The 24,393-nt window shown below is 37.2% G+C and overlaps 2 protein-coding genes across 4 annotated transcripts; one reads left to right on the top strand and one right to left on the bottom strand.

Moving 5' to 3' along the window:
* Positions 1-11,632: 11,632 nt before the first annotated feature.
* On the bottom strand, positions 11,633-18,239 carry LOC140858104 (cytochrome c oxidase subunit 5C). 3 transcript variants are annotated; one of them, XM_073257650.1, is made up of 3 exons: positions 18,083-18,173; positions 12,402-12,445; positions 11,633-12,166 (listed from the first exon to the last, which is right to left on the bottom strand). In XM_073257650.1, exon 3 carries the CDS (start codon positions 12,135-12,137, stop codon positions 11,946-11,948), a length of 192 nt encoding a protein of 63 aa, XP_073113751.1. In that variant the 5' UTR covers positions 12,138-12,166; positions 12,402-12,445; positions 18,083-18,173; the 3' UTR covers positions 11,633-11,945. The 3 variants fall into 3 exon arrangements, with proteins under 3 accessions (XP_073113751.1, XP_073113752.1, XP_073113750.1); XM_073257651.1 differs by lacking the exon at positions 18,083-18,173 and adding an exon at positions 12,577-12,689; XM_073257649.1 differs by lacking the exon at positions 12,402-12,445 and having other exon boundaries at positions 18,083-18,239.
* A 1,035-nt stretch (positions 18,240-19,274) lies between these two features.
* Positions 19,275-22,706, top strand: LOC140857778 (protein trichome birefringence-like 6). Its single transcript, XM_073256967.1, has 5 exons — positions 19,275-20,233; positions 20,352-20,544; positions 20,619-20,809; positions 21,904-22,062; positions 22,164-22,706. Exons 1-5 carry the CDS (start codon positions 19,371-19,373, stop codon positions 22,498-22,500), a joined length of 1,743 nt encoding a protein of 580 aa, XP_073113068.1. The 5' UTR covers positions 19,275-19,370; the 3' UTR covers positions 22,501-22,706.
* The last annotated feature ends 1,687 nt before the right edge of the window (positions 22,707-24,393 follow it).

The following is a 24,393-nucleotide window of genomic DNA, read 5'->3' as shown; positions in this document are numbered from 1 at the left end:
AAAAATATGTCCCAAAAGTTAATCGTCAAACTGTTGACGATTGAGCAATCAAGTATTGTAATTGATTTATTAATAAATAAAATATATTTTTGATATTTTCATCATAAACTTTCATCTTCTAATGAACTCCATTGTTACGATGAAGTCCTTAGGACTATTTAAGTTCGATAAAGAGAGGATTTATCGATTAGTCCTTAAAACTAGTTACGACTAAATGATAAGCTGTTAATAAGGACGACAGCTTCTATCAAGCATAGGTCACTGTAGGCCATATGGGTTGGTTGTTCTCTTAACCAAGGAGTGTGGAGACACTGGTATGACATACAGGTGAGATGTAAAGGTACATCATCATTGAACATGACCAACTCCAGAGCATTCTACTGTCGAGAATGTCTCTGATGAGATATAGGTATAAGTGTCCCTTAGACCTGAGATCGCCTCAGTGACTTGCAAGCAACTCATTGTGCTTTGGTACTGGACTAACTGAATTTCTAATTCAGTGATGGAAGGCTTCTGGGCATAGTCAAGTACTTGCGAAGTCAGAGTGTGATCGAGATGGAATTGACCACTCCAAGAGTTGGAGAAGAATGAGTCACTGTATTTCAATTTAGCAAAATCTTGGTCAGGATAATCCATCAGATGGATTTGATATTTTGAAATACAATGTGGATAATCTGATTAGAGTTGACAGTTGAACTCTGAGGTGTCCTATGATCATTTTGATCAAGGAGATGAATTATATGAAAACTATATCCATATGGGTTCTAAGGATGTTGTTCTGCACATTCGACCTATCCGATCGTCGGATATCATTGCTAGATGGTCACTTCGATTGGTATAAAAATTTATTCTTGTGCTACCGACTTATGTTCGGACCTATGAGGTCATACACATTAGAGTTCAAATCCGATCAGATGGTTGATCAATGATTAAGAATCATTCTAAGGTTAAATGATCAATACGATTGACATTTAACCTAGTGAAAGTGTTGCAGGAGGATCGATTAGCAATTGATTGCTAATTGGCTTAATTTGATTAAGCCAATGGGCTGAGATTAAGTCTAATTGAATATAATTTAATTAAATTTGATTTAGACTTGATTGAATCAAGTCTAATTGATTTATTGGATAAGCCAAGTGCAAGGAAAAAACTAGTCCTGGTTCAATTAGGACTTGGGTCAACCTAATTTTTAATTTTATTAAAAAATTAAATTAAATTTAAATCTAATTTAATCTGATTAAATTAAATTTTTAATTGAATTAAGATCTATTTTAATTGGGTTGATCTAATTTTGGTTTGATTTGATTTGAGAAACAAAATTAAAACAAGTCATAAGATAGAATCCTAGTAAGACTAGGATTCCACCTTGCACCACATAAGCCCCCCATGCCCTCTCTCTTATTCCACGCCAATCCCCTCTTGTTTTGTGCGACAAAAGCCCTCTCCCAAGTCTTTCCCACATCCAAAAAGCTTCCTCTCTTCTTTCATACATGGAAAGTAGTTGTAGATCAAATCAAAGTAGAAATAAGTTTGGATTTCAAATTCTATGAGATAGAGTTTTAGAAATCCAAAACTCTTTTCTTTTTATACCAAATTTATCTATTTTTTTTTAAAAATTTTTGTGACTTTTAGGGCACATATTGTGCACCCTTTGCTGGTGGTCCATGCACAAAAATAAGGAGGAGGAACCCAAGAGTTTGGCGTCCCTTATCTTGCCATGTTTGGATAAGCCTTAACTAGGTATTTGACCTAGACAAGGACTCTATCATATCTCTCTCTATAAAATATCATCCTCAAGCCCGGATCAGCAATGTTAGAACGTCTAACTTGTAAGGTAATAGATCTGATCTATTGTTTAATACATACATTAGATGTAGTATAGAAACATGTTGATATGATCAACATGTAGTTCATGCTCTATATATTTTAATTTTTGATTTAATACTATGTAATAATCATGTAATAGAATCTTAGATCTAGGGATTCTCTGATTTTAGAAAATAAATTTTAATTTATTTTAGTCTTCCGCTGCGAAAAAGTTTCAAGATCTAATCCTGAAACCCTAGATCTGGTTCCTTCACCTACAGTAGTGGTTACTGTAACCATTGTCGTAGGTTTTATCTATCGTAGTGGTTACAAAAAACTACTGCCGTAGGTTGAATCTACGACAGCGGTTATTGTAACCGCTGTGGTAGGCATAACCTATGGTAACCGTAAGTCGGACCTATAGTAGCGGTTACTATAACCACTACCGTAGGTTATACCTACCGCAGAGGTTATGAGTAACCACTGCCATAGGTCACCTACGACAGTGGTTATTTATAACCGCTATGGTAGGTCGGACCTTCGGCAGTGGTTATTATAACCGTTGTCGTAGGTAAAAACTTTATTATTCCATAATTTTTGATCCAGAGAGCGGATTTCAGCGAATTTTTTTATGATTTCATATAACTTTTCGAGATCTACATGGCTTAAATGATGATTTTACGAAAAACATCATTTTACCCCTCAAACTGGAGTATTAAAGAAATTTAATCGATACTTATAAATAATTTTGGATGATTACGCAACTTGTAATAGTGAAATCGAATTTCAAATACATCTTCACCATTCATTATCTAAATAATTATCGTTAGAGTATCCTTACAAAAAACTATCTCGATCTGATAGCCCTAACTTTGTCGATCATTAAATTGATTTCGACGATGATAAACGACTATACGATAATCTAATAGATAGAGACTATCGATAGATTCAAAATTTTAAGACAATAATTTTGATAATATTTATAGTATATTATCAAAATTTTACTTCAATCAGATATCATTAGCATGGTCAATTTAGCATAAAAATATTTTAACCGTTAAATAAAAAATGAGTGATCACAAGGCCAATTGACATCTGATTGAGGTGATTTTAAATGATATTTGTTAGTACATAGTAATTATAAAATTCAAATCATATATATATATATTGGAATCCACTTGAGCATATCTTACAAAAGTACAAGTATAATTACTTAAAAAATTTAAAAATGAGTAGCAAGCGACATATAGTTTTAGATCATTCATATACGTGCGTGAATTTTACGATCATCATCATACAAATGATCAAAATAGTAGTAAAAATTATTTATCTAAAAAATTATCTTATAATTAGATGCTATTTGGCCTTTTCATCACTCATTTTTTATTTAACAATCTAAATCATCTCGTACTAAATTAACCATAGTAATGATGTCTGATTAAAGTAAAATTTTGATAGTATAATACAAATATCACCGAGATCATTATTATAAATTTTTAGACCCATCGATGGTCTCTATCTATCAGATCATCATGCGGTCGTTCATGATGGTCAAAATTAAATTTTAATGATCGACATATCTAGGACTGTCGGATTGAGACGATCTTTTGTGATGATACTTTAATAATAATTATTTAGATAATAAATGATGAAGATAAACTTTAAATTTTAAAATTATATCATATTTAAAAAAAATAAAAAAAATTATATTCTGCTTCTATAACAGCAGTTGCATAATAACCGCTGCTATAGGTCTATGGCAACGGTTTACTAGCTGCTGCCATATCTACTTATAGTAGCGGTTAGGCATAATCACTACCATATCTCTACCTATGGCAGCAGTTATCGCTAACTGTTGCCATAAATTGGACCTACGGCAGCGGTTACCAATAACCGCTCTTAGAGGTCACCTATGGAAGTGGTTATCTATAACCGCTACTATAGGTTCAATATATGGTTGATTGTGATAGTCCCACATCGGTTGTGGAAGAAATAAATGACCTGTATATAATGACTTAAATGGTCAACCAGCAACAATAAAAGATTGAGTATTTCGTGATCTCTCTCTATCCGAGCCCCGCCACTGTCGCCCCCGACCATCGTAGCCTTGATCGGCCCGCCTGCCACCCGCCACTGCCATCGCCCCATCGCTTGCTGCCCCGTTGGGCCCACCGCCATCGACTGTCGGCCGCCCTCATCCGCTGCCTGCCGTCGGCTGCCCCGATGGGCCCACCACCGTCGGCTGCCCTGATGGGCCCACTGCCATCGTCATTGACCGCCCCCTCCCGTTGATCGGCCACTGTTCATTATCTACCGGCCATTTTGATCGATCAAAAGCTGTGACAGTGGTTTGGCAACTGCTGCCATAGTATTTATGGCAGTGATTGGCATAATCATTGCGGTAGCTTAGCTACGGCAGCGGTTGGACAACCACTGTTTTAACTGTACAGCAGTGGTTGGACAACCGCTGCCATAGCCTCTATGACAGCGGTTGCAAAACTGCTACCATATCTTTCTATGGCAGCAGTTGACACAATCACTACTGTATCCCAAAAAATCGCTGTCACCAGCCTATGGCGATGGTCACAGTGGCAGTAGTTGTCTAACTGCTGTCGTAGGCTATGGTAGTAATTTTTTGGGCTACGATAGTGATTTCAATCGCTACCATAGCTCTATTTGGTAGTAGTGTGGCCCGACACAAAAAATCCTCAAGCTGCTACATGTAGATCTTTTTTTTAAGATATTCATGCAAAAAGGCAGACTTAATATCCATTTGATAAACAATAAGTTTGTGAATGAAAACTAAAGCAAATAGGACTCTGATAGTCATAATATGAGTCATAGATGAATAGATATCGAAGAAATTAATATCAGCTTTTTGTCCAAAACTTTGAGCAACAAGCTTTGCTTTGAATTTTTTTACTATGCCATCAATCTTCATCTTCTTTTTGAAGATCCACTTGTACCCTAAAAGTTTATTTTTAGGAGGTCAATCAATGAGAATCCTATTGTTTTCAATAATACATTCCATTGCATTATTTATTGTCTCCTTCCAGAATAAGGCATCAAGGGAGTTCATAGCTTCTTAATAAGATGTAGGAGTATTTTCTATCAAGAAAGTAAAGAAGTCTTTTTTTCAACTCTAGCTTTTTTGTTTCTCCTAAGCTCAAGTTTAGGAGTTAATTTTACTGAAGTAGGAACAGATGATGATGGTAAATCTGAAGATGATGGATGATCAATGATTGATCTAGAAATTTGACTTATAAAAAGAAAGATATTTTCAAAAAATATTACATCTTAAGATTTAATAAGGATATTGTTTGATATAGTAGGGATTTCAGAATTGATAATAATAAATTTATAGGTGTTACTATCAAGGGAGTAACCAACAAAATGGTATCAATAATTTTAGATCCTATTTTAATTCTCTTTGGTTCAGAAATTCTAACTTTAGCCAAGCACCCCCAAGCTCGGAAGTAACTAAGCCTAGGTGGATATCTTTTTCAAAGTTCATAAGGTATATTTTCTCTATCCTTAGGTGAAATTCTATTTAGGATATAGCAGGTTGATAGAAGAGCTTCTCCTCATAAGTTATAAGGTATATCAAAATTTATAATCATGACATTGACCATGTCCAGTAGGATTTAATTTCTTTCATTCAGCCACACTATTTGATTAAGATAAATAGGGAGTAGGGACTTCATGAAGTATCTCATTTTTTTCATAGAATAAGATCAATTCATTTAAAGTATATTCACTTCCTCGATCAGACCTTAGGATTTTGATCTTTTTTTCAAGTTGATTTTTAGCTTTTGCTTTATAAACCTTAAATTTATTAAGGACTTCATCCTTAGTCTTCAAAAGATGGGTATAGCAAAACTTAGAGAAGTCATTAACAAAAGTTACAAATTAATGTCCATATCTATAGGTTGATCCTTTATTGGAATCACAGATATTACTATAAATAAGTATAAAAATTTGAGTATCTCTGAAAGCTACAAGCTTAAAAGATTTTCTAGTCTGCTTAGATTGAATACAAATTTACTTCACACTTAGAATCGTGTTCGATATTGAATTTTATGATCAAATTAAGATTAAATATTTTCTTAATTGATCTAAGATTAATATGACTTAATCTTTCATGTCATGCTTCATGAGATTTAGAATTTAACATAAGAAATGTAGAAGAATTAACTGAATTTTCATTAAGTTTGGAAGGAATAATTATATTCAATTTGAATAGTTCATTAGACACAAATTCTTTTTCAATAAATACATCTTTTCTAGAAATTATAATTTTATTGGACTCTAACATAACTTTAAAATCTAGCTGAACAAGTAAAGAATCACTTAACAAGTTTCTTCTTATAGTAGATGCATGCAATATATTTCAAAAAGTTAATATTTTTTCTGAAGTAAACTTCAGATTAACTTTCTCTTCCTAGTATGTACTTTGATAGCTGTCCCATCATCTATAGTCACACTTCCTCTACTTGATCTCTAGTATGAGAAAAACTAAGATCTATCACTGCAAATATGGATGTTGGCTCCGATATTTAACCACCATTCTAAATCTAGATAGATTAAACTGATAGGAGTAAAAGAAACTGACATAAAGAAAGATGGTTCTCCTTCAACTATGTTAACTTGAGATCTAGATTAGTTTTGGTTCTTCATAACATTTTTTTTTTTGTGGATAGTTTTCTATCTTTTTTTCAAGAAACGTTGAGATATAAGATGATTGTCTCGACCATAGACTAAGCAAACCTCTCATCATGCTGTTTTTTAGGTCTTTGGACTTGATTATTAAGTTTAAGCTTTTGGTTTTGGTGCCTGAGTTTACCCTTTCATTTAAAATCCTTGCCTTTGGATTTGAAATTTGGATTTTGACCTCTAAAGTTCTGGTCCTTAGGATTTGGTCTTGAGTTTTAAGATTCAATAAGATTGACCTTGACTTTGAGCTAGTTTTTTTTGAATTTCTTGAAATCTGAATTGATCCTCTACCCTAATAGATTGAATAATAGACCTAAGAATGAGAGAAGACCAGAATCTTCTAAGGTCATGTACAAACTGAGATCAAGAGGATGAAAGTTTGTCTATCAAGCATGATAGTTGATACGTTTCATCAAGAGTAGATCCCCTTTTATGGATCTTTTGGACTAAATTTGAGAACTGGTGAATGTGGTCATTGATGGGTATGTTGTCCACTATTTTGAAATTGTTGAAGTTTGAAATGATGAACCTCATAGCCCTCTCATTATCTCGGGTATAGGTTTCTTTTAAAGCCTGTCAGAGTTCTTTTGAGATTTTATATTTCCTATATATTTCATATAATTCATCTGGTTGGCAACCGAGTATTATAAATCTATAATGGCAATCAATTTCTTCAAGAGATTAAAAAGTCAACCCCGAAGAAAATGATTTGAAAGGAAGCAATTTTTCTAGAGTAGAAATCAAACCAAGAGAGATTAACCAGGCTTCTAATTATTCTTGCCATATAAGAAATCATTTTTCATTGAATCGATCAAATTTGAGACTAAATAAATCCTCTAAATCCATAGGAAGGTATCGAAAGAAAAAATTAAAGAATAAGATTAAGAGAGATAAGAGCTGCACAAAGAATACATAGAATTCTTTTAGTGATTCTATATTTTACAGATCTACTGGTAAACTTTTTTATTCAATCTTGCTGATTTGTTTTTTTCTATTATTTTTAATAAAACATCATAAATTTAATTCAAGGGCCAATGTCTGGTTCTATTGATATAAAATAGAAAATTAAGTTTTTTTCTTTTTTTTGAAAAATAAATTTAAGTGTACAATATACTGAAAACTTCAAAATAACTACTATAATTATCATAATTAATTGTATAAGAATTAAATGAAACAAATAACATACAATTCTTGTTGAACTATGATGTTATAATTTTATATATTATTATTACTTTAATCACAATCGAAAAGGGTTTTGTCTTTGATTGTGGGAATACGTAATATAAATTTATTTTTCATGACAATCGATTATGATTCAATCAAACTAACAACGAGAATCTATTGTCAAATTAATATCAAATTGAATGAAAAACTTACAGAAAATTAGCGAAGATAAGTTATCTGAAGGCATGCGGTGCACTATCCTAAGATGATTCTTGACCCTTGTACGGGATCAATTTAAAAAACTTCACCTCGAGATATAATTAGAGACTGTCCTTGTGGGCATAACCATGGAGAGGATGATAGAGTTTCAACCCAACAGTTAAAAGTGATGAAAAACAATGAAATAGATCAAAAAAGAACTTGGCAAAAAAGATTTAAGAGAGAATAGAAGCACTTGAGAGAAGAGAGAGCAAGATTTTTCTTGGCTTTTTTCAATCCCTACCAAAGGCCTAATTGTAGGTATAAAAACTAGTCATTTGGGCTAATCCAATTTTAAATGTAAATTTTTTAATCGGCTAAAATGCAAAAATATTAATTGGATGATTAACATTAAGCAACATTAATTGTATTAATCCCTGAATAAATAAGGAAAATGATCATATTCAGTAAAGAAAAAAAGTAAACAAAGAAATATAAAATATGGGCAAAAACATTGATTGGGTGATTAACGAAGTTAATCATATTAATCCCTAAATAAATGAAGAAAACAATCATGATCATTAAATGAAAGAAATAATAAGAGAAACTTAAAATATGGGCCCTGCCATGCCAGGGTGCACTGCACGTGTATGTTATGACTCAAAACTTTTAAATTTTTTGACAAAGCCTAAAAGAAGGATTTTTATTGTAACCCCTTCTCAAGTTTTTATCTATCCAATATAGATTTAAACAAATTCAAGGTTCCAAGTTCGTTGGAGAAAATTTTAAAATTTTCAATTTTCTCCAAAACATCAACAACAACTTAGGGTCTTCTTGTAGTTTTGTGCTACTTAAATTTTGCATGCCAGAGTTGTCTTTTTAAATTTGGAGATCGACTTTTGGTTTCTACCTTTATATTTTTATAATATAATTTTTCAATATTATTTTCTATAATTTTCAACTTCAATAATTGCTCAGACATTCTTAAAATAATTTTAGCTTTTTGAAACTTTCTCAACATATACTTCAACAAACTATTAATACCATCGTATATTCAAATATTTTGTATTCATCAAAATTATTTTTTACATCCACAATGATTATATTTTTATATTTTTTCAGATATTCAAAATATTTACAAATGATTATTAATCTGTCAACTAGATTTTTTCTATTTGAATTGCTTGCCACCTTTTTTTGAAAGGAAAAAAAAAAAAAAAAAAGAGAGAATGCATACTGTATATTAAAAGGAAGAAAAGTTTCATGGACGGTTCAATTCTAGTCAGTTAATTATCTACACTTATAATTTAGAGGTTTGCAATTATTTAAAAGGTGTGTGCATGAGACTCTTGTCACATGCAAATAGCTTCATCAGAGGCTATCGCATCATAAACTTGTATTAGAGAGCACCACTTCAACGATTAAATAGCATGTGATATGATGCTTTTGTCGGTAGCTTCTCTAGAACTTTCCTACTTCAACGTTCGCACCGGTAGCTCCTGTAGCACTTTCCTACTTAGCGTTGATCACTTATTATTTTCTATGTTTTTAATAAAATAAAAACTTAGGCCTTTACATTAAGAAAGCATAGCATATACAAGAAGATTCTTTCAATATAACCTTTGAATCATGTAGTAGCTAACCAAAATTTATACAGACATTTCCAAAAATTATATCATTATGAATATTTAAAATAGAGATACATTAATTAGCATTTGAATATTTTAAGATATCTAAAAACTTCAAATTTATTGTATGTAACGAAAATATTTTGGGTCGTACATGTCGAGTCTAGAACTTCTTTATCTTTTTTACCATTTTGTTATTGGAAGGACCATGCTTGCACCGAGAGAGAGATCGACTCCTTGTCTGCCTACTTCTTAGGATGGCACCAGCACGTGCTAATTGCTAGAATACAATTGTTTATTGCGGAGTTCAACATGAGAAATTTAATGTCAAATTCTTTAAATTGCAGAAGAAATCAGATTAATTGGTACGGTACACCACAAATATTACATGTAGGGTGCATTTGGTTGGCAAACATAATTGGAGCCGGAAGGGTAATCAAAATGACCATCTTTAGTATATTTGGTTCGTGACGGAAATTAAAATTAAAATTAAAAATAAAATAATTAATAAAAATATTTTTGAAATTAAATTAAATAAAAAAAATATTTTTTTAAAATATTTTTTTGAAATAAATTTGCTAAAATTAAATGTGAATATCAAGCGGAGAGGGGGAGATTGGATTTTAAGAGATTGGGGTATTATCAGTGGGCCATTTTACACATCTAAACCGTGCACCTAAATCTAATTTTCAAAGCCACCAGTTAAAATCATGATTCCAACCTTGCAGCTCATCACTCAATTGCCCCTTGTCCCGTAAAAGATCGCCTTATGCGACACGGAAAATTTCTGGCGTGCATGGAACGGGCATATGATAGCATCACACTTGCCTAATTCTTGCATAAAATACAAGACAGAGAAAAATCCCAAGGAATAAAACGACAGTTTCTGAGAAGGAATGAGAGCTTAGTTCAGAAGGAATCATCGATAAAGGAGCTGAAAATAACGCAGGATTAGTAGAGACGGGTTAGGCCTTGGAAAACATTATTGAAACGGGGCACAGGAGCTTGGTTCGTTCACACGGTGTGGTAACTGGCCCGGGATTAGAGATGCAAACGAGCCAGGTCTGTGCCAGATTCCAAATCCCATAGAATTTCTCCCAAATGCCAAATATAAACCGAACGCTATGTCTAACACCGAAGAGCAAACAAATCCAACGTAAATGGACGTCCAGCTAATTTGTATTTCTAACTCAGGTCTAAGAGGCTGTGAGTGGGAAGCAGTCTGCAGTCTCAGGAACAGGGATAATGGTGAGCATACTTGCAGAATAATCCAAGTTTTGGGAAAGAAACATGGCAAGGATCGCATCAAGGCACTGCAGCAAGTGACACAGAGATCTTACCAAAAAAATTCATATCTGCTCTTGGAAATATTTGGAGGGATTTCAGTTCCAAAGGCCAGAGAAGATCTTACTAGAGTTGAACATTTAGCTGATCATTTGTTCTATCAAGCAGGAAAAAACTGCTGAACATTAATAAGAAACTTTTATCATACATACTCGAAGAAAACATATGAACATCTAGGCAAATAAGCTTGCGTGGCCACACTTGAAAAACCGATGCCCAGAAGACTGAAAGATGTAGATAATAAAAATCAATCAACATACTGATCTCAAAGCAAAACATGTAGATTATACTTTCCTGCCAATACAAGCACTTAATAAGGGGAATGCGAAATATTAGTAATAGTTCCGTAGGATATTCCAAGTTGAATCTGAGTATGTTGTTTAGATAGACCAACAGAGTTAATGAAAGAGAAATGGGCCATATCAGATATGACCAGCTTGGGGACCTAACTTGGAAGTCCGTTGCATGATGAACATGGTGGTACCAATCAGTTAATAGGTAACAAAGATACAGAAGAAAATGCTAAACTAAGACAGGAAAATACACTCAGATATGAACAAAGCATGCAAGGTAGAGGACTTGTTAATGCACCAAGGCAAAAGCTTGAGACAGGCGTTTAGCTTAGGAAATTTCAAAACTATGGTAATGATATTGATGCATGCTAGTCCATCTCCAGATCTAGGTAGATGCCCTTCCTGAAAACAGATCAAAAAACAAAAATAAAGAAACACCAAAGAGAAACAAACTACTGGTATATGTGAATTGAGTACACAGGCACATAAAAAAGTGGCACAATGCCGAATATCAGAATAAAGTGCGGGGAGTGTGGCTGCAAGTTCATCCCATTTTCCTACGTAAAATAAGATGTTACACCTGATTCCAAAATATAGGGATGGTAATACACAACTACAGAAGATTTCTGAAAGACATGAATAGTGTTTTGCATCAGAAAAGACACGAATAGCGCTGTCAACTCTCAGTAACTGAGCTTATTAACATGAACTGATAGCAGTGCCAGCTAACTCAAACCATGTTCTTACATTGTTCAAGATACCAAAGCAAGAATCACTGCACACAGAACAACTGAAGCAGCTACTCTTCAACGACAACACTGATCTCACCCTTCTCTAGCATGTCATAAAATGCTCTTGTCTTCCTCTGCTCGTTCCAGTGATGCATCTTCCACAGACTTCCAGCAAAGAGACCCAGTGTAATGCCTATGAAGATCTCCTTGACCACACTGGGTCCTCTCAAGGTGGCGTGCGCAATTTTATGTGCAGCCATTTCAGCTGGAATGCCACAAGCAGCAAAATCTAATATGTAAATAAAGCACGAGAAGGGTTAGTCCAGCAGATCCATATGAAATGACATTTCCCCAACTAATTATTAAAAATATTACCAACACAAGTTGTTCTGGGAGACAGAAGAAAATTACCACAGACACCAATTCAATCCAGATAGAACTCAAGCTACATTTCACCTTTCATGATTTCATATTTTATAACATTCATAAAATATCGAGAACTAAACTTAGCAGGTTTTGCATACCCAAAACAAAAAGGTCACTTTTACTGGTTCCAGCCTGCAAGCAGCTGATGCAGGAAAGGAATCAGGAAGCAGCATTTAAAGAGTATAGCATGCAGTCAAACATCAGATGCTCCATTATAAAAAAAAAAAAAAAAAAAAAAATGTGCATTGGTACAAGGTAAACAGCACAAATCACCTAGCACATAATTATGATGAGCGAGCTCTTAAGTCTGTTCTTCCAATACGTAGTCATGCATTATCATTGGATGGTCGCACTTTTAGCAATCAACCAGCAAGCCACATTCATACAAATGGGGACACTTTGTTATCTCTGTCTACAAAGCCCGGATGGATGGCCTAAACTGGAATACATGGATAGAGCATTTAACAGTTAACACATCCCAGGCTACAAAATAATCCAATAACCCTGATATCATTTTTAATCAAACTAAAACCAATCAATGGAAAAGGTCCTTCTCATCTTTATACCTATCAATCAGATAGGAGAGAGAAAGCTCTACTGCCTCCAAAATTTTGAGAAAAATGCTAGAAAATTCATAAAAACATCCCATTAAGAACCCCTAAAAAATCATAGAAAAATCTTGTTAAAAACCACCCTAGAAAAATCATAGAAAAATCCTGTTAGTTTTGTTTTTTTTAAAAAGTTCAAAACTGACTGGACTTAGCTTAGAAAACATAGAAAAATCCTCTTAACAACCCCTTTATTCTGTATTTGTTTCAAGTTGGAAACAGACTGAACTTTTCATTGCTGATTATTTACAAAGTTTTGAAAGGAAAATTACTTGAACACACCCCCCCCACTTTGAGTTAGGATCAATTTCCACTTAGTACCTCTAGAGTTTTGAAAGTTACAATCTGGTCCATGAAGTTACTTAAGTGGTTCAATGTGGTCCCAAGCCCTATTCAGTGCTCAACGGCTAATGCCATTAACATGTCATCATAAAGGACACTTTACCTTTGACTTTATTTTGTATTTTTGGGCTTTCTTTAGTTTCTTTACTATGACTGATTTTGTTGCCATGCTCTGGCATCGTGCTGCACTTCCTGCTACTGCCCCCCAAACTCCGGGAGCCCAAGAACAGCCAAACCCTACACCCTCCTCTAGTGCGAAACAGGGGTTTGCCCCTGTTTTGCTTTTTTTTTTTTTTTTTGGTATTATCGCACGAAGTCGGTGAAGTCCGACTTCAATCGAAATTAAAAAAAATAAAATATGCTAGGTTGCCGACTTCGTGCGATAAAATCCAAAAAAAGAACACGAAACAGGGACGGACCCCTATTTCGCACTGAAAGAGGGCGTAGGCCCTCTCCAGCATCGCCGCCCCCAGGCCTCTCGACACGAGCTTGGACGGCCTCTGCCAGCCTCTCTCTTCATCTCCCTCTCCTCTCCCCCCTCCTCTCTCTTCCTTTCTTTCTTCTTCTTCTCTCCAAGATGATTGTTGTGCCGTTTTGTATGTCGGAATCGCACCGGCTTTCCATCAGTATGGCTCAGGTCTACAAGGTTTGTCCATGTTTCACATTTCTTTTGGATTTTACCACGTGAAGTCGGCAAAATCCGACTTCAACCAAAATTAAAAAAAAAATAAAATATGGTGAAGTCGGTAACCCAATTGCCGACTTCACGCGATAAAACCAAAAAAAGAAGCAAAACAAGGGTGAACCCTTATTTCGCTTCACCCTTGTTTCGCACTGAAGAACACCCTTGTTTCGCACTGGAGAAGGGCTAGGCCCTCCTCCGGCCTCGATCGTCTTCACGCCTCTCGATGCAGGCTTGGACGGCCTCTGTCGGCCTCCAATGGCTGCTCTCTTCATCTCCCTCTCCTTCTCTCTCCCCTCCTCTCCCTTCCTCTCTTTCTTCTCTTTCCCTCTGGGACGGTCACTATGCCGTTCTATATGCCAGAATCGGACCGGCTTTTCGCTTGTACGGTTCGACACAACCTAAACCATCCGATTCGGGATGGTTTGACGAATGGTGCTAGCTTCTACTATGGGCTCATGCCTCTATGCTTGACATACTTCCACTTTGACTAGTGTTAGGATTTGACGCCTCGAGATTCAGCTCACATTGAGCCCACAGCGAGGTTCGCGGCGAAAAACGGAGTCCAACGAGACCAAGATCACCTGAATCGGAGCTCGGATGGAGGAGATACGAGCTTTTGAAGTCGGCACGAGAATCGAGGCGGCGGAGGACCGCCGGCGACCGGCGGCGGGCGGCAGCGCCGCGGCTGTAGGCGGCGGCGCGTGGGACGCGCGTCCCAGGCCCGCGTGGGACGCGGGACCCAGGCCCGCGCGGGACGCGCGACCCAGGCCTGCGCGGGACGCGCGTCCCAGGCCCAGGCCCGCGCGGGACGCGCGACCCAGGCCCAGGCCCGTGCGGGACGCGCGACCCAGCAGCCTGCTGGCCCATCCCCGGTCCACCGTGGACCGGGTGGTCCACGGCGCGGCCTGTGGACCGCGTGGACGTTTCCCACTCGATTCTCGCGGTCCACGGCCCTATTCCGTGGACCGGAGCGCGATCTAAGGGTCCAGAGAGCTCCCGGTGTTGATCGGACGGCTTGGGACGTGATTTGGCTTGATTAAGGATTCCTAATCCTTCTCTAATCAAATTTAAACCAGGTTTAAGCCTTTAAAAGACCTGAGACGAACAGAGAAGCATGGGGTTTGGTTTCTCGCCGCCGTACGAACCGAGGAGAGAGAGAGGCGTGAGGCGCTGTGAGAGAAGGAGCAGGAGGCTCCTGGACAGCGGTCGCCAGGCTCTTCAGGGGTTCAGGGGGTCTCCAAGAGAGAGAGAGCTTTTGTGAGGGGAACTTCATGTGAGAGAGAATTGGGTGTACAAGGGTTGAGGGTGAGGTCTCCTCTTGTAAAATTTTCTTTTCATAGTGAAGTTTGCATGCCCCGTGGAGGCGAGCCCTTTTGTGGCTGATCCACGTATTTTGATTGTTTTTCCTTTTGTTTTGTTTCTTCTTTCTTCCTGCTGCATCGCGTGGTACTGAAAGGATCTTGGGAGGTGGTGTCCTGGCCAGACATCCCCCCAACAACTAGGCAGGGTGAAAATTTGTAGATGTGCCCATCTTCTCAATGTGAGAGCCCTCCTTCCTCCACTATGCGATAATGGAGTGACACACAGCATTCATGGACATCTAGATCGTGATGATGCTCATGGACATGATGCTGGGAGCAGGGTTCCCATGGAATTGGACCAATGGAAGGTGATGCACCTCAAGGTGCTCCTCTGTTACACCACCTCAAAGGTCAAGATGTGCTAGTTCAAGGTCCTTGGCCTCAACCCCATCCATGCTATCAATACTTAGGAGGATGGAAGTTGGACTTTAGTCCTTGTAGCCCTCAACGTGTTGTCAATGGAGCATGCCCTCAACTGGATTGAGTTGGCCTATAGTTGTGTGGAGATGGTGCCAATCTACCTCATGAGTGATGCATCATCACTTGTTGTCAGTAGGGAACCTGGACTTCAACATCATCCACCCTGGGGTAAATGGAGAGGAAGAACCACTACGCCTACATCAGGGTGGGGACCCCATGCCCAAGATGTCTGAAGTGGTCATGTTGGACTTTGATAAAGCCAACTAGGGCACCATTGCGCCATGATGCAGTCCCTTGGTTGGCTTTGCCGAAATCCAGCTTGACCACTCTAGAGATCTTACGCTTGGGGTCCCCATCCTGAGGTAGGTTGTAGTAGTTCTTCCTCCCTATACAGGCTGAGTGGATGGCTCTGAACTTCATGTTCTCTATTGACAGCAGGGTTCACGAAGCTGCATCACTCGTGAGGTTGACCAGCACTATCTCGACACAGTTATAGACTAGCTCCCTCTAGTCGAGGGCGTGCTCCATCGATAGCAATTTGTGGGCCATTGACTAGGTACGGCTTCCATACTTCTCCTAGGCATTGACGACATAGATGCAGTTAAGGCCTGATACATTGATCTAGTGGATCTCAACCTTCAAAGGTAGTGTAGTGGAGTAGCACCACAAGGTGCGTCACCTTTCCCCGATCTCATCCCATGGGGCCTCACCGCTTAGCACGATGTCCATGGTTTCTTCATGATCTACATGTTTAGGAACATCATATGTTGCTCTATCACCATAAAGTGAAGGAGGGCTCTCGTACCAAGAAGATGGGCACATTTGCCAGCTTGCGCCTTGGCCGGTCAAAACGAAGTAGGCCAACAAGGGCGGCATGGGCCTGTGGCGAAAACTTGCACCCCATGCGCCACCACTTTTGGGCAACATCACTGGCTCCTAGGAAGCCACCAAAGATGCTCAAGTATATTTAGATAGGAGTGGAGAAAGGAGTTTAAGAGCCTCTTTTGGTTTTTCTCCAATATCAAAATTTTAAATAGTAAAATAATCAGCAAAGAAGACTCCAATTTGTTTCAAATTTATTTTTTTTAAAAAAATGTAGGGGTTGTTAACTAGATTTTCTATGTTTTTTAAGCTAAGAAGAGTCCAATCAATATTGAACTTGAAACAAAAGCAAAACTAACAGGACTTTTCAATAATTTTTCTAGGGGTGGTTGTTAATAGGATTTTTCTATGATTTTTTTAGGGATTCTTAATGGGATTTTTCAATGACTTTTCTATCATTCTTCCTGAATTCTAGAGGTAAAGCTTTCTCCATCCTCTCTGTTTAATAGGTATAAAGATGCTCACCTATTTATTTGATAATAAACTGTATGTATATCCATTCCATCATGTTCTCCTCTTTGTGCCAGTTTAAATCTACCAAAGCAATCAAATAGCATTGGTTTTTGTTCCATTGGGCAAAATGTTTTTATTTCTTTCTCAGCTGAATTCTTATTAGTCATCTTCATAGAGCTAAGTAATCTCTTTGTAGTTTTAGAATAGATTAAAACTTGAATTTACCTCCCTTCTTAGAAATGAATATGTGAGCTATAAACTTTTGAAAGCAATCATATTATCAGTCTTCTCCTATCTAAAATAACCCCCAGTGAGCTATTCTAGGAAGCCACAACATTGTGGTCTAGACAGGCAAACATCTAGGCTCCTACTATGTACTCAACTCTAATCTGATGATGACATTATTGGCCTTCGAATCATCCTTATCTCGGAGAGATTATCAGTTCTTCAAACTATCTTTTACTCAAAATCAAAGTCAGAGGTTTCAGATATACACCATTAACAATATATCAAACATGCAAATGTCTATATAAAACACCTGGAAATTATTCGAGCAGGCCAAAACAAAAATATTAGCTTGACCCCCTTTCAGATTCAAATTTTTATCAAACCAACACCAAAACAGGTCACTTTCCAACTGCATCTCAACCTGTTTTTTTTCATATTTAAACTTCATCAGCGTCTCTGCTCAAAAAGATTACCAGCCAATCATAAAAAGACTCCTTTATACATCTCAAAAACAGAGAAAAATGGAATAACCCCATTTCAGATCCCAACCCAAAGAGCCAACTTTGAGAAAAAGATGGAGACAGAAGAAGAAAAATTACAAAGAAAGAAGGAGTGGATTCAGTGCAACATTTGAAGATAAACAGATCCAATCAGAATCCCCCACACAAGGAAACAAAAGGAAAACAAAATGTTGATCGAATAAGGAAAAATTTAAGGGCCGAACAAACTGGAAATCAAAAAGAGCGGGCGATCTAATTATAAAAAGAAATAGAGAATATTTAGCAGGAAAACAAGCTCACCGGATACTCGGGAAGGAGCGGGGAAGAACACGATGCCCTTGCCCTCCACGCAGCCGAAGAAGGTACGAGTGCGAGACAGGAGTCTTCTAGTGGTCGACATAAAATCATCAAAAGACCTCGAAGGATCGCGGTCTCATAAACTTATCTCTACCGTCCAATTAGTGTGCCACTTGATCACAAGGAAACTTGGTTGGACTAAAATTGACGGTTCAGATAAAATATTTCACATGATCCTTGGTAACCTCGCATCACAACCGTTGAGAAATAACAGCACATTAATTCAGCTATTCCTTGGGTCCGCGCTCCTTGGATTTGCTGGAAGTTCTACCAAGCCTAATCGGACCTCTGCGGGGGTGACGATCTGTGGCCCCATAAATTCTTTGCACGCTGTCCACGGTGGAAAAAAAATGCATTATTTTATCAGATTATACCACGTATTGAATTAACAGGGAGAAGGCACTCGATGCTGCTGAATTTTTTTTTTCAATTTATTTTGATCAAAATATTATAAAAATTAATAAAATATTAAAATAATATATATTATGATATTTTTTACCTCTTATAAATAACTATCAAGATGTCAAAAATATTAATAAAATATTATAATAATATTATGATATCTTATTATAATTTTATAATATTTTATTATATTTTATAAATAATTATTATATTATTATAAAAATTAACACAACATCGTAATAATATTATGATAATTTATTTACATTCTACAATAATTTATTACATTCTATAAATAATTATCAGAATATTATAAAAATTAATAGAATATTATTATAATATTATAATATTTTATTATATTTTATAAATAATTAATAATATTAAAAAAATATTTAATAAAAAAATATTTAAATAAAAAAATAAATTATGTTAAATGTCTATCCTTTTATCAGTTATGATATCTGATGCAATCTGATCACGACGTGGTATATTTTTTCTCCATCGGACACAATGGGCAGAGAATTAGTATGGCTCCAACGTCACCACCGATTAATGTAAATCTGACCCGGTCCAATTAATATGGGCCAGCATTTCAAATTGGAGCCGAGTTGAGGCCACTTTTGACAATCCCAGTGCTAATGTTCTTACGTGACAAACCACATCCCGCTAATTGAGACCACTTGCTCCACGTCACCTGTACCATGTTTGTCCCCGCTCTTCTTCTCCTTCTTCACTGACCTTTGTCACACAAAGCATGCGTCCTCCGGTCTGAAAAGGGCTTTGAGACGCGGTCTCTCTCCTTTTAGAGGCCTTATTCCCATGAGCAGCAGCAATGCAGAGGCTAAGGAGTTTCTCCATCAAGACCACGAGGATCCTGGTTTTCTCATTCACCATCCCCTCCTCTCTCCTCTTCTGCTTCCTTTTCTCTTTCTGGGTCCTCAACACCACCCCCTCTGGCTTGACAGAATCTTATCCCCATCTCAGTGGAGACCCCGGAACCATAAAAGCTAAGGCCTTTGCTGATTCCGGCGTCACTCTCTTTGTTAATGGGTCTAAAGATGGTATTTTGGGAGGAACCCCGTTCAAGGAAGCTGGCAATTTCTCTGTGGAAGCTCTGGATTTAGGAAAGGAGGGAGAAAGCGGGATTTTGGTGGATGCCCCAGTGGGAGAAGCTGGTGGTTCTTCTGGAGAAGCACTAGATTCAATTGACGACGGGAAAGTTGCCATTTTTAATGATGTCCATTGGAAAGGAATCATTAATTCCTCTGACGAAGCTCTACATTCAGTTAACGAGAGGAAGAACAGCGATCTGGCTGTTGTCGACCTAAGGAAAAGCTCTCAAGTTTCTCAGGAAGGCCTAGATTCAGGTGCTCCGAGGGCTGATGGAAAAAGCAACGAGTTTGATGCTCAAAGGGTAAAAAATGAGAAATTTTTGGCGAAAAATTTGATCAGAGATGCGAAATCTTATAATGCCTCTGGGGAAAAAACATCTTCAGTGGGGGAGACAATAGAGGGTGAGGGTGCAAACACCTGTGATGTTTCCCATGGAAGATGGGTTTTTGATGAGAGTTATCCTCTCTACACAAGCAGCTCTTGCCCCTTTATAGATGAAGGATTTAACTGTGAGGCTAATGGGAGAATGGATAAAGACTACATGAACTGGAGGTGGCAGCCATATAATTGCAACATCTCAAGGTACCTAGTCTCCCTTTGTTGCCTTCCTCTTAAATTTCCAAACATTAGCTTCTAAAATTTGATCTGTATAATTAGTACTTGATTGGTTTGGGATATTGGGTTGTTGGATTATATTTAGGTTAAACCCCATAAAAATGCTGGAGTTGATTAGAGGAAAGAGACTGGTATTTGTGGGAGATTCTATTAACAGGAACCAGTGGGAATCCATGCTTTGTTTGTTACAAGGTGCTCTATCAGATCCTAGGCGAGTTTATGAAGCTCATAGGCGGAGGATCACGAAAGATAGGGGAATTTATCAATTCAAATTTCCGGTATACCTATAAAACAAGTCTTTTAGCTTAATTAAGCTTTGCAGTGCACTGATTTTTTGAGAATGTTGTTGCAGGACTACCAATGCAGTGTTGAATACTACGTAACTCATTTCTTGGTTCATGAGAGTAAGGCAAGAGTACGACAAAGGCGGGTGAAAACCCTACGAATTGATACCATAGACAGGAGTTCGTCAAAATGGAGAGGAGCTGATATCCTTGTATTTAATACTGCCCATTGGTGGTCACACCACAAAACAAAAGCTGGGTGAGTGCATTTTTTGAGCTGTTATGCGGAATGTATCCAATGTAAACATGCTCTTGATTATTTTTTTTTATGCTTCTTGAAGGTTTGAACTTTTGATTTAATAGAATCAAGATGAAAAGGATAATTCTCTGACAATGGATTCGAGATTTCACTAAACAACACCAAAATTCATTGCTTGAATATTGATTTTTCCCCTCCTGATTGGGTAATCAGTTTCTTCTTGGAGAAGTCACTCGATGGCTTAAGTTTGCATGCAATATACTGCAGATCATTCTTAACTGGTATTACTGCAGTAACAAGAATTCTATTACTCTGGTTACAAAATCTTTGAGTGTCATAACTGAATCTCAGATTAGGGTTGATTTGACTATGAATCCTTCTTCAGCTTTTGTTCTTACCGAAGGATTAATTGGAATGCACTAACATATTGGGAGATTCAATATCAGTGTTCATTTAGGCCTGATTCTCAGTTTTTACTTTTCCTGTTTCTACTTGTCAACCTTTGCCCCTCCACCTTTCCCAATCCTTGTTTGCATGGGTGTTATGTGTGCATACTATGATGCATAAAATTTCTTTCATGGGATTTAGGTCTTGCATACTGTTTAGTTGTGCTTAAAACTTAGTTGGTGTTTGGTTATAAGATAGCTTTTACTGGGTTTTGAGTAGAATTGGGGCCTCAGTTCAGTTACCTCCTATGGTGAACTGTTTGGAAAGCAGTGTAGTTGTTCAGAGAAAATTTTTGATGGCTTTACGTGTTGAAGAACCCCAACCATCAAATTAACCATTCTGCGAGTCATGTATGAATAGTAATTTTCACGAGGTGAAATCCTTGAAGTCTGACATTTCTGTTTTCTCTGAGATGACATTGTTTTCCTGTATAAGGTGATATATAAAAATATGGAAAAAGGATCCAACGTCAATTCACCCTAATATAGTTAGATCCTTTTATTCTGTAAGTATGAATAAGAGGAAGTATGACAAAGATGTATATTAAGGACACAACATCATGAGAACATATAAGTTGGCAGCATTTTATATCTGTTGTTTTCTGGAGCACTGAGGACATCTATCAACTTCTTTTACTTCCTCAACAGAGTAAATTACTACCAGGAAGGAGACCAGGTTCTTCCCCACCTTGATGTGTCCACTGCTTTCAGAAAAACTTTGATGACTTGGGCATCCTGGGTTGACCAACATGTTGCTCCGGGGAAAACTCGAGTTTTCTTCAGAACTTCAGCACCATCACATTTCAGGTTAGCTATTTCTGTTGCTCAAGGCTAAAAACATTCAGTTCAGAAGGAAATTTAGGATCTTTTGCTCATGATGCTTTCACCACAATTCTTTGTTCCAACAGTGGTGGTGAATGGAATTCTGGGGGACACTGCAGAGAAAGTACCCAGCCCCTAAATGACACCTCTGGCAGACAAATTTCAGAAAAGAACATGATCTTGGAGCAGGTTGTAAAGCAAATGAAAACCCCAGTAACTATCCTGAACATAACTAACCTATCTGGACTTCGAATAGATGGTCATCCATCTATATATGGGAGAAAACCTGAGAGTGGATCCCCAACAGGCATTCAGGACTGCAGCCATTGGTGCCTTCCTGGAGTTCCAGATACATGGAATGAGCTGCTATATTTCCATCTACTATCTAGACAAATACCAGTGTCTACAAGTCAGCAATTATAGTCTGCCAACTTTCAATTCCTCCTATGCCTTGAACTGTTCACGAATTCTTTTTATAGCACCCCACTTTATACAACAATTGCCTGTAGTACTTGCTTATATATTGATTGGAACAGTTGGCATGTGACGGTGAAACTTACATAAGAAAGAAAAGCAAGAATTTTTTGGGGTCAGCCTGCTGTACCGTATATCTGCTCTGCTGTATTTCATGTACAAAATTAAGTTAATCAAATTGTTTTGTAATCTATGATTGTTGTAATCCCAATATTGTTTATTCAATGATTGACATTAGCCCACTTATTTATAATTTCTAATATAGCACCCTTAACTTCCTTTTGTTCAAGACCCTGTGCCAGAGAGAACAGTAGGTAGCACCTAACTAGTTGCTGGATTGGTATACATGGTTGTCAAAGATAAGGCTCGGAATGACTCAGAAATTTCATCACGATTAGATTAAAAACAGAGATTTGCTTTTTAGGTCAGGTTTGAGTAGTTCTTCCACAGAACTCAAGGCTCTTGAACATGCTTTTCCAATAGTCAGATCCAAGGCTAAAATCGCTATTCCACCATTGGGAAGATTTAGATTCAACCCTATAGGATACCTTGTAAGATATTCTGCACCTAAATTCTAAATTCCAATTATTTCACTTCAGTTTACAGATGGTTGTTAAGCTTTCAGCTTAATGGAGAACCCTTTCCACAGTGTTTGTCCTGCTTGACTACCGCTTAACAAATTAGGAGCTTGTGCCCAGTGACAACTTCAATCCTCAGATTAATGAATCTGAGCACCTAACATAATAGTCAAAAAGAAATCTAAAATCTCTCTTCATAACTGGTTTCAAATGAGAGGAGATGAGTAAAAAATAATAGCAATTTTCAGAGTCATTCAGTCACATCTAATGGTAGCGATATAGCCTTAAGGCAGCTTCAAATGGTGGTCTTCTGATGGATATGCGGGCTAAAAAAAGTCTTTCAGTCCATTGAAAGAATTGTTATAAACACAACAATTTTCTAGGGGGATAAAAAACCACCCAAAGCTTTCAACAATACATACCGCATACGACCAAGTCAAGTCATTGAAGTACAATGTTACAATCTAGGATTTCATTCAAAAAAACTAGTTAGACCGATTTATTTGGGTTTATTAGCTTTGTATAAGTACCCAAACTTTTTTAATGAATAATCGATTTAGGACTAAACATATGTCCATTCAAATGAAAAACTTGGGTATAAGAATGGTATAAGAAAGCAATTAGCAACATAGCAGATGGTTGATGGTCAAGTTGGTGGAAACAAAGAATTTCACTCAGCTATTACCTGATCATTCAAGTCAAAAAGAAAGGAAAGTTGGCACATTATGGATCTTTCCATGCTTATCTGCTTCTTCATGCGACATCAATTAGACAGTGTATCATCCAAGAAAATCATTTCTGTTCAGAGGGTTCTAACATCATACCAAACAGAAGCATTTAAGCACGATGCCAGGCATGGTGCAAATGAGACATTCAAGTTTACTTGCCTCTCTAGAGGGGCTCTCCATCCGGCAACATCAGACCTTCCCAACAAAATCTGAAGAGATGTTAAGAAGAGTGAGAAGTAACAAATCCTATCCCAAATAATTACAGTGCATTAAGAATCATACGCTAATATTTTAACTAGTGGACTCACTTTGTGCTATTCCTAAGGAGTTTCACGCACAGAGAAGAATTTATCGTCCTTTTCAAGGTTTGTCAAATGTGTTATGAATTTTATTTCAAATGTGTTTGTCCAATTTCTTTCAAATATTTAATCTTTCGCAAATATTCTTTTATATATTCTTAAAATCTGACAAAGTACTGGCCGGGTCTGGCTCAAGCCTAACTAATTTTAGTTGTATCTTTGGCCGTTAGGCAAATC

This window comes from Elaeis guineensis, chromosome 5 (assembly GCF_000442705.2).
Source record: "Elaeis guineensis isolate ETL-2024a chromosome 5, EG11, whole genome shotgun sequence".
Taxonomy (NCBI): Eukaryota; Viridiplantae; Streptophyta; class Magnoliopsida; order Arecales; family Arecaceae; genus Elaeis; species Elaeis guineensis.
This window is presented reverse-complemented; position numbering and strand designations above follow the sequence as displayed.

What these genes read in the sequence shown, in the direction of transcription:
- LOC140858104 (XM_073257649.1), bottom strand. Translation starts at nt 18,182, where the DNA reads ATGTCGACCACTAGAAGACTCCTGTCTCGCACTCGTACCTTCTTCGGC. An exon ending in CGCTCCTTCCCGAGTATCCG is followed by an intron (nt 12,167 to 18,082) that starts GTGAGCTTGTTT and finishes TTTACATATTAG; the next exon opens with ATTTTGCTGCTTGTGGCATT.
- LOC140857778 (XM_073256967.1), top strand. Translation starts at nt 19,371, where the DNA reads ATGCAGAGGCTAAGGAGTTTCTCCATCAAGACCACGAGGATCCTGGTT. An exon ending in TATAATTGCAACATCTCAAG is followed by an intron (nt 20,234 to 20,351) that starts GTACCTAGTCTC and finishes GATTATATTTAG; the next exon opens with GTTAAACCCCATAAAAATGC. An exon ending in TTTATCAATTCAAATTTCCG is followed by an intron (nt 20,545 to 20,618) that starts GTATACCTATAA and finishes ATGTTGTTGCAG; the next exon opens with GACTACCAATGCAGTGTTGA.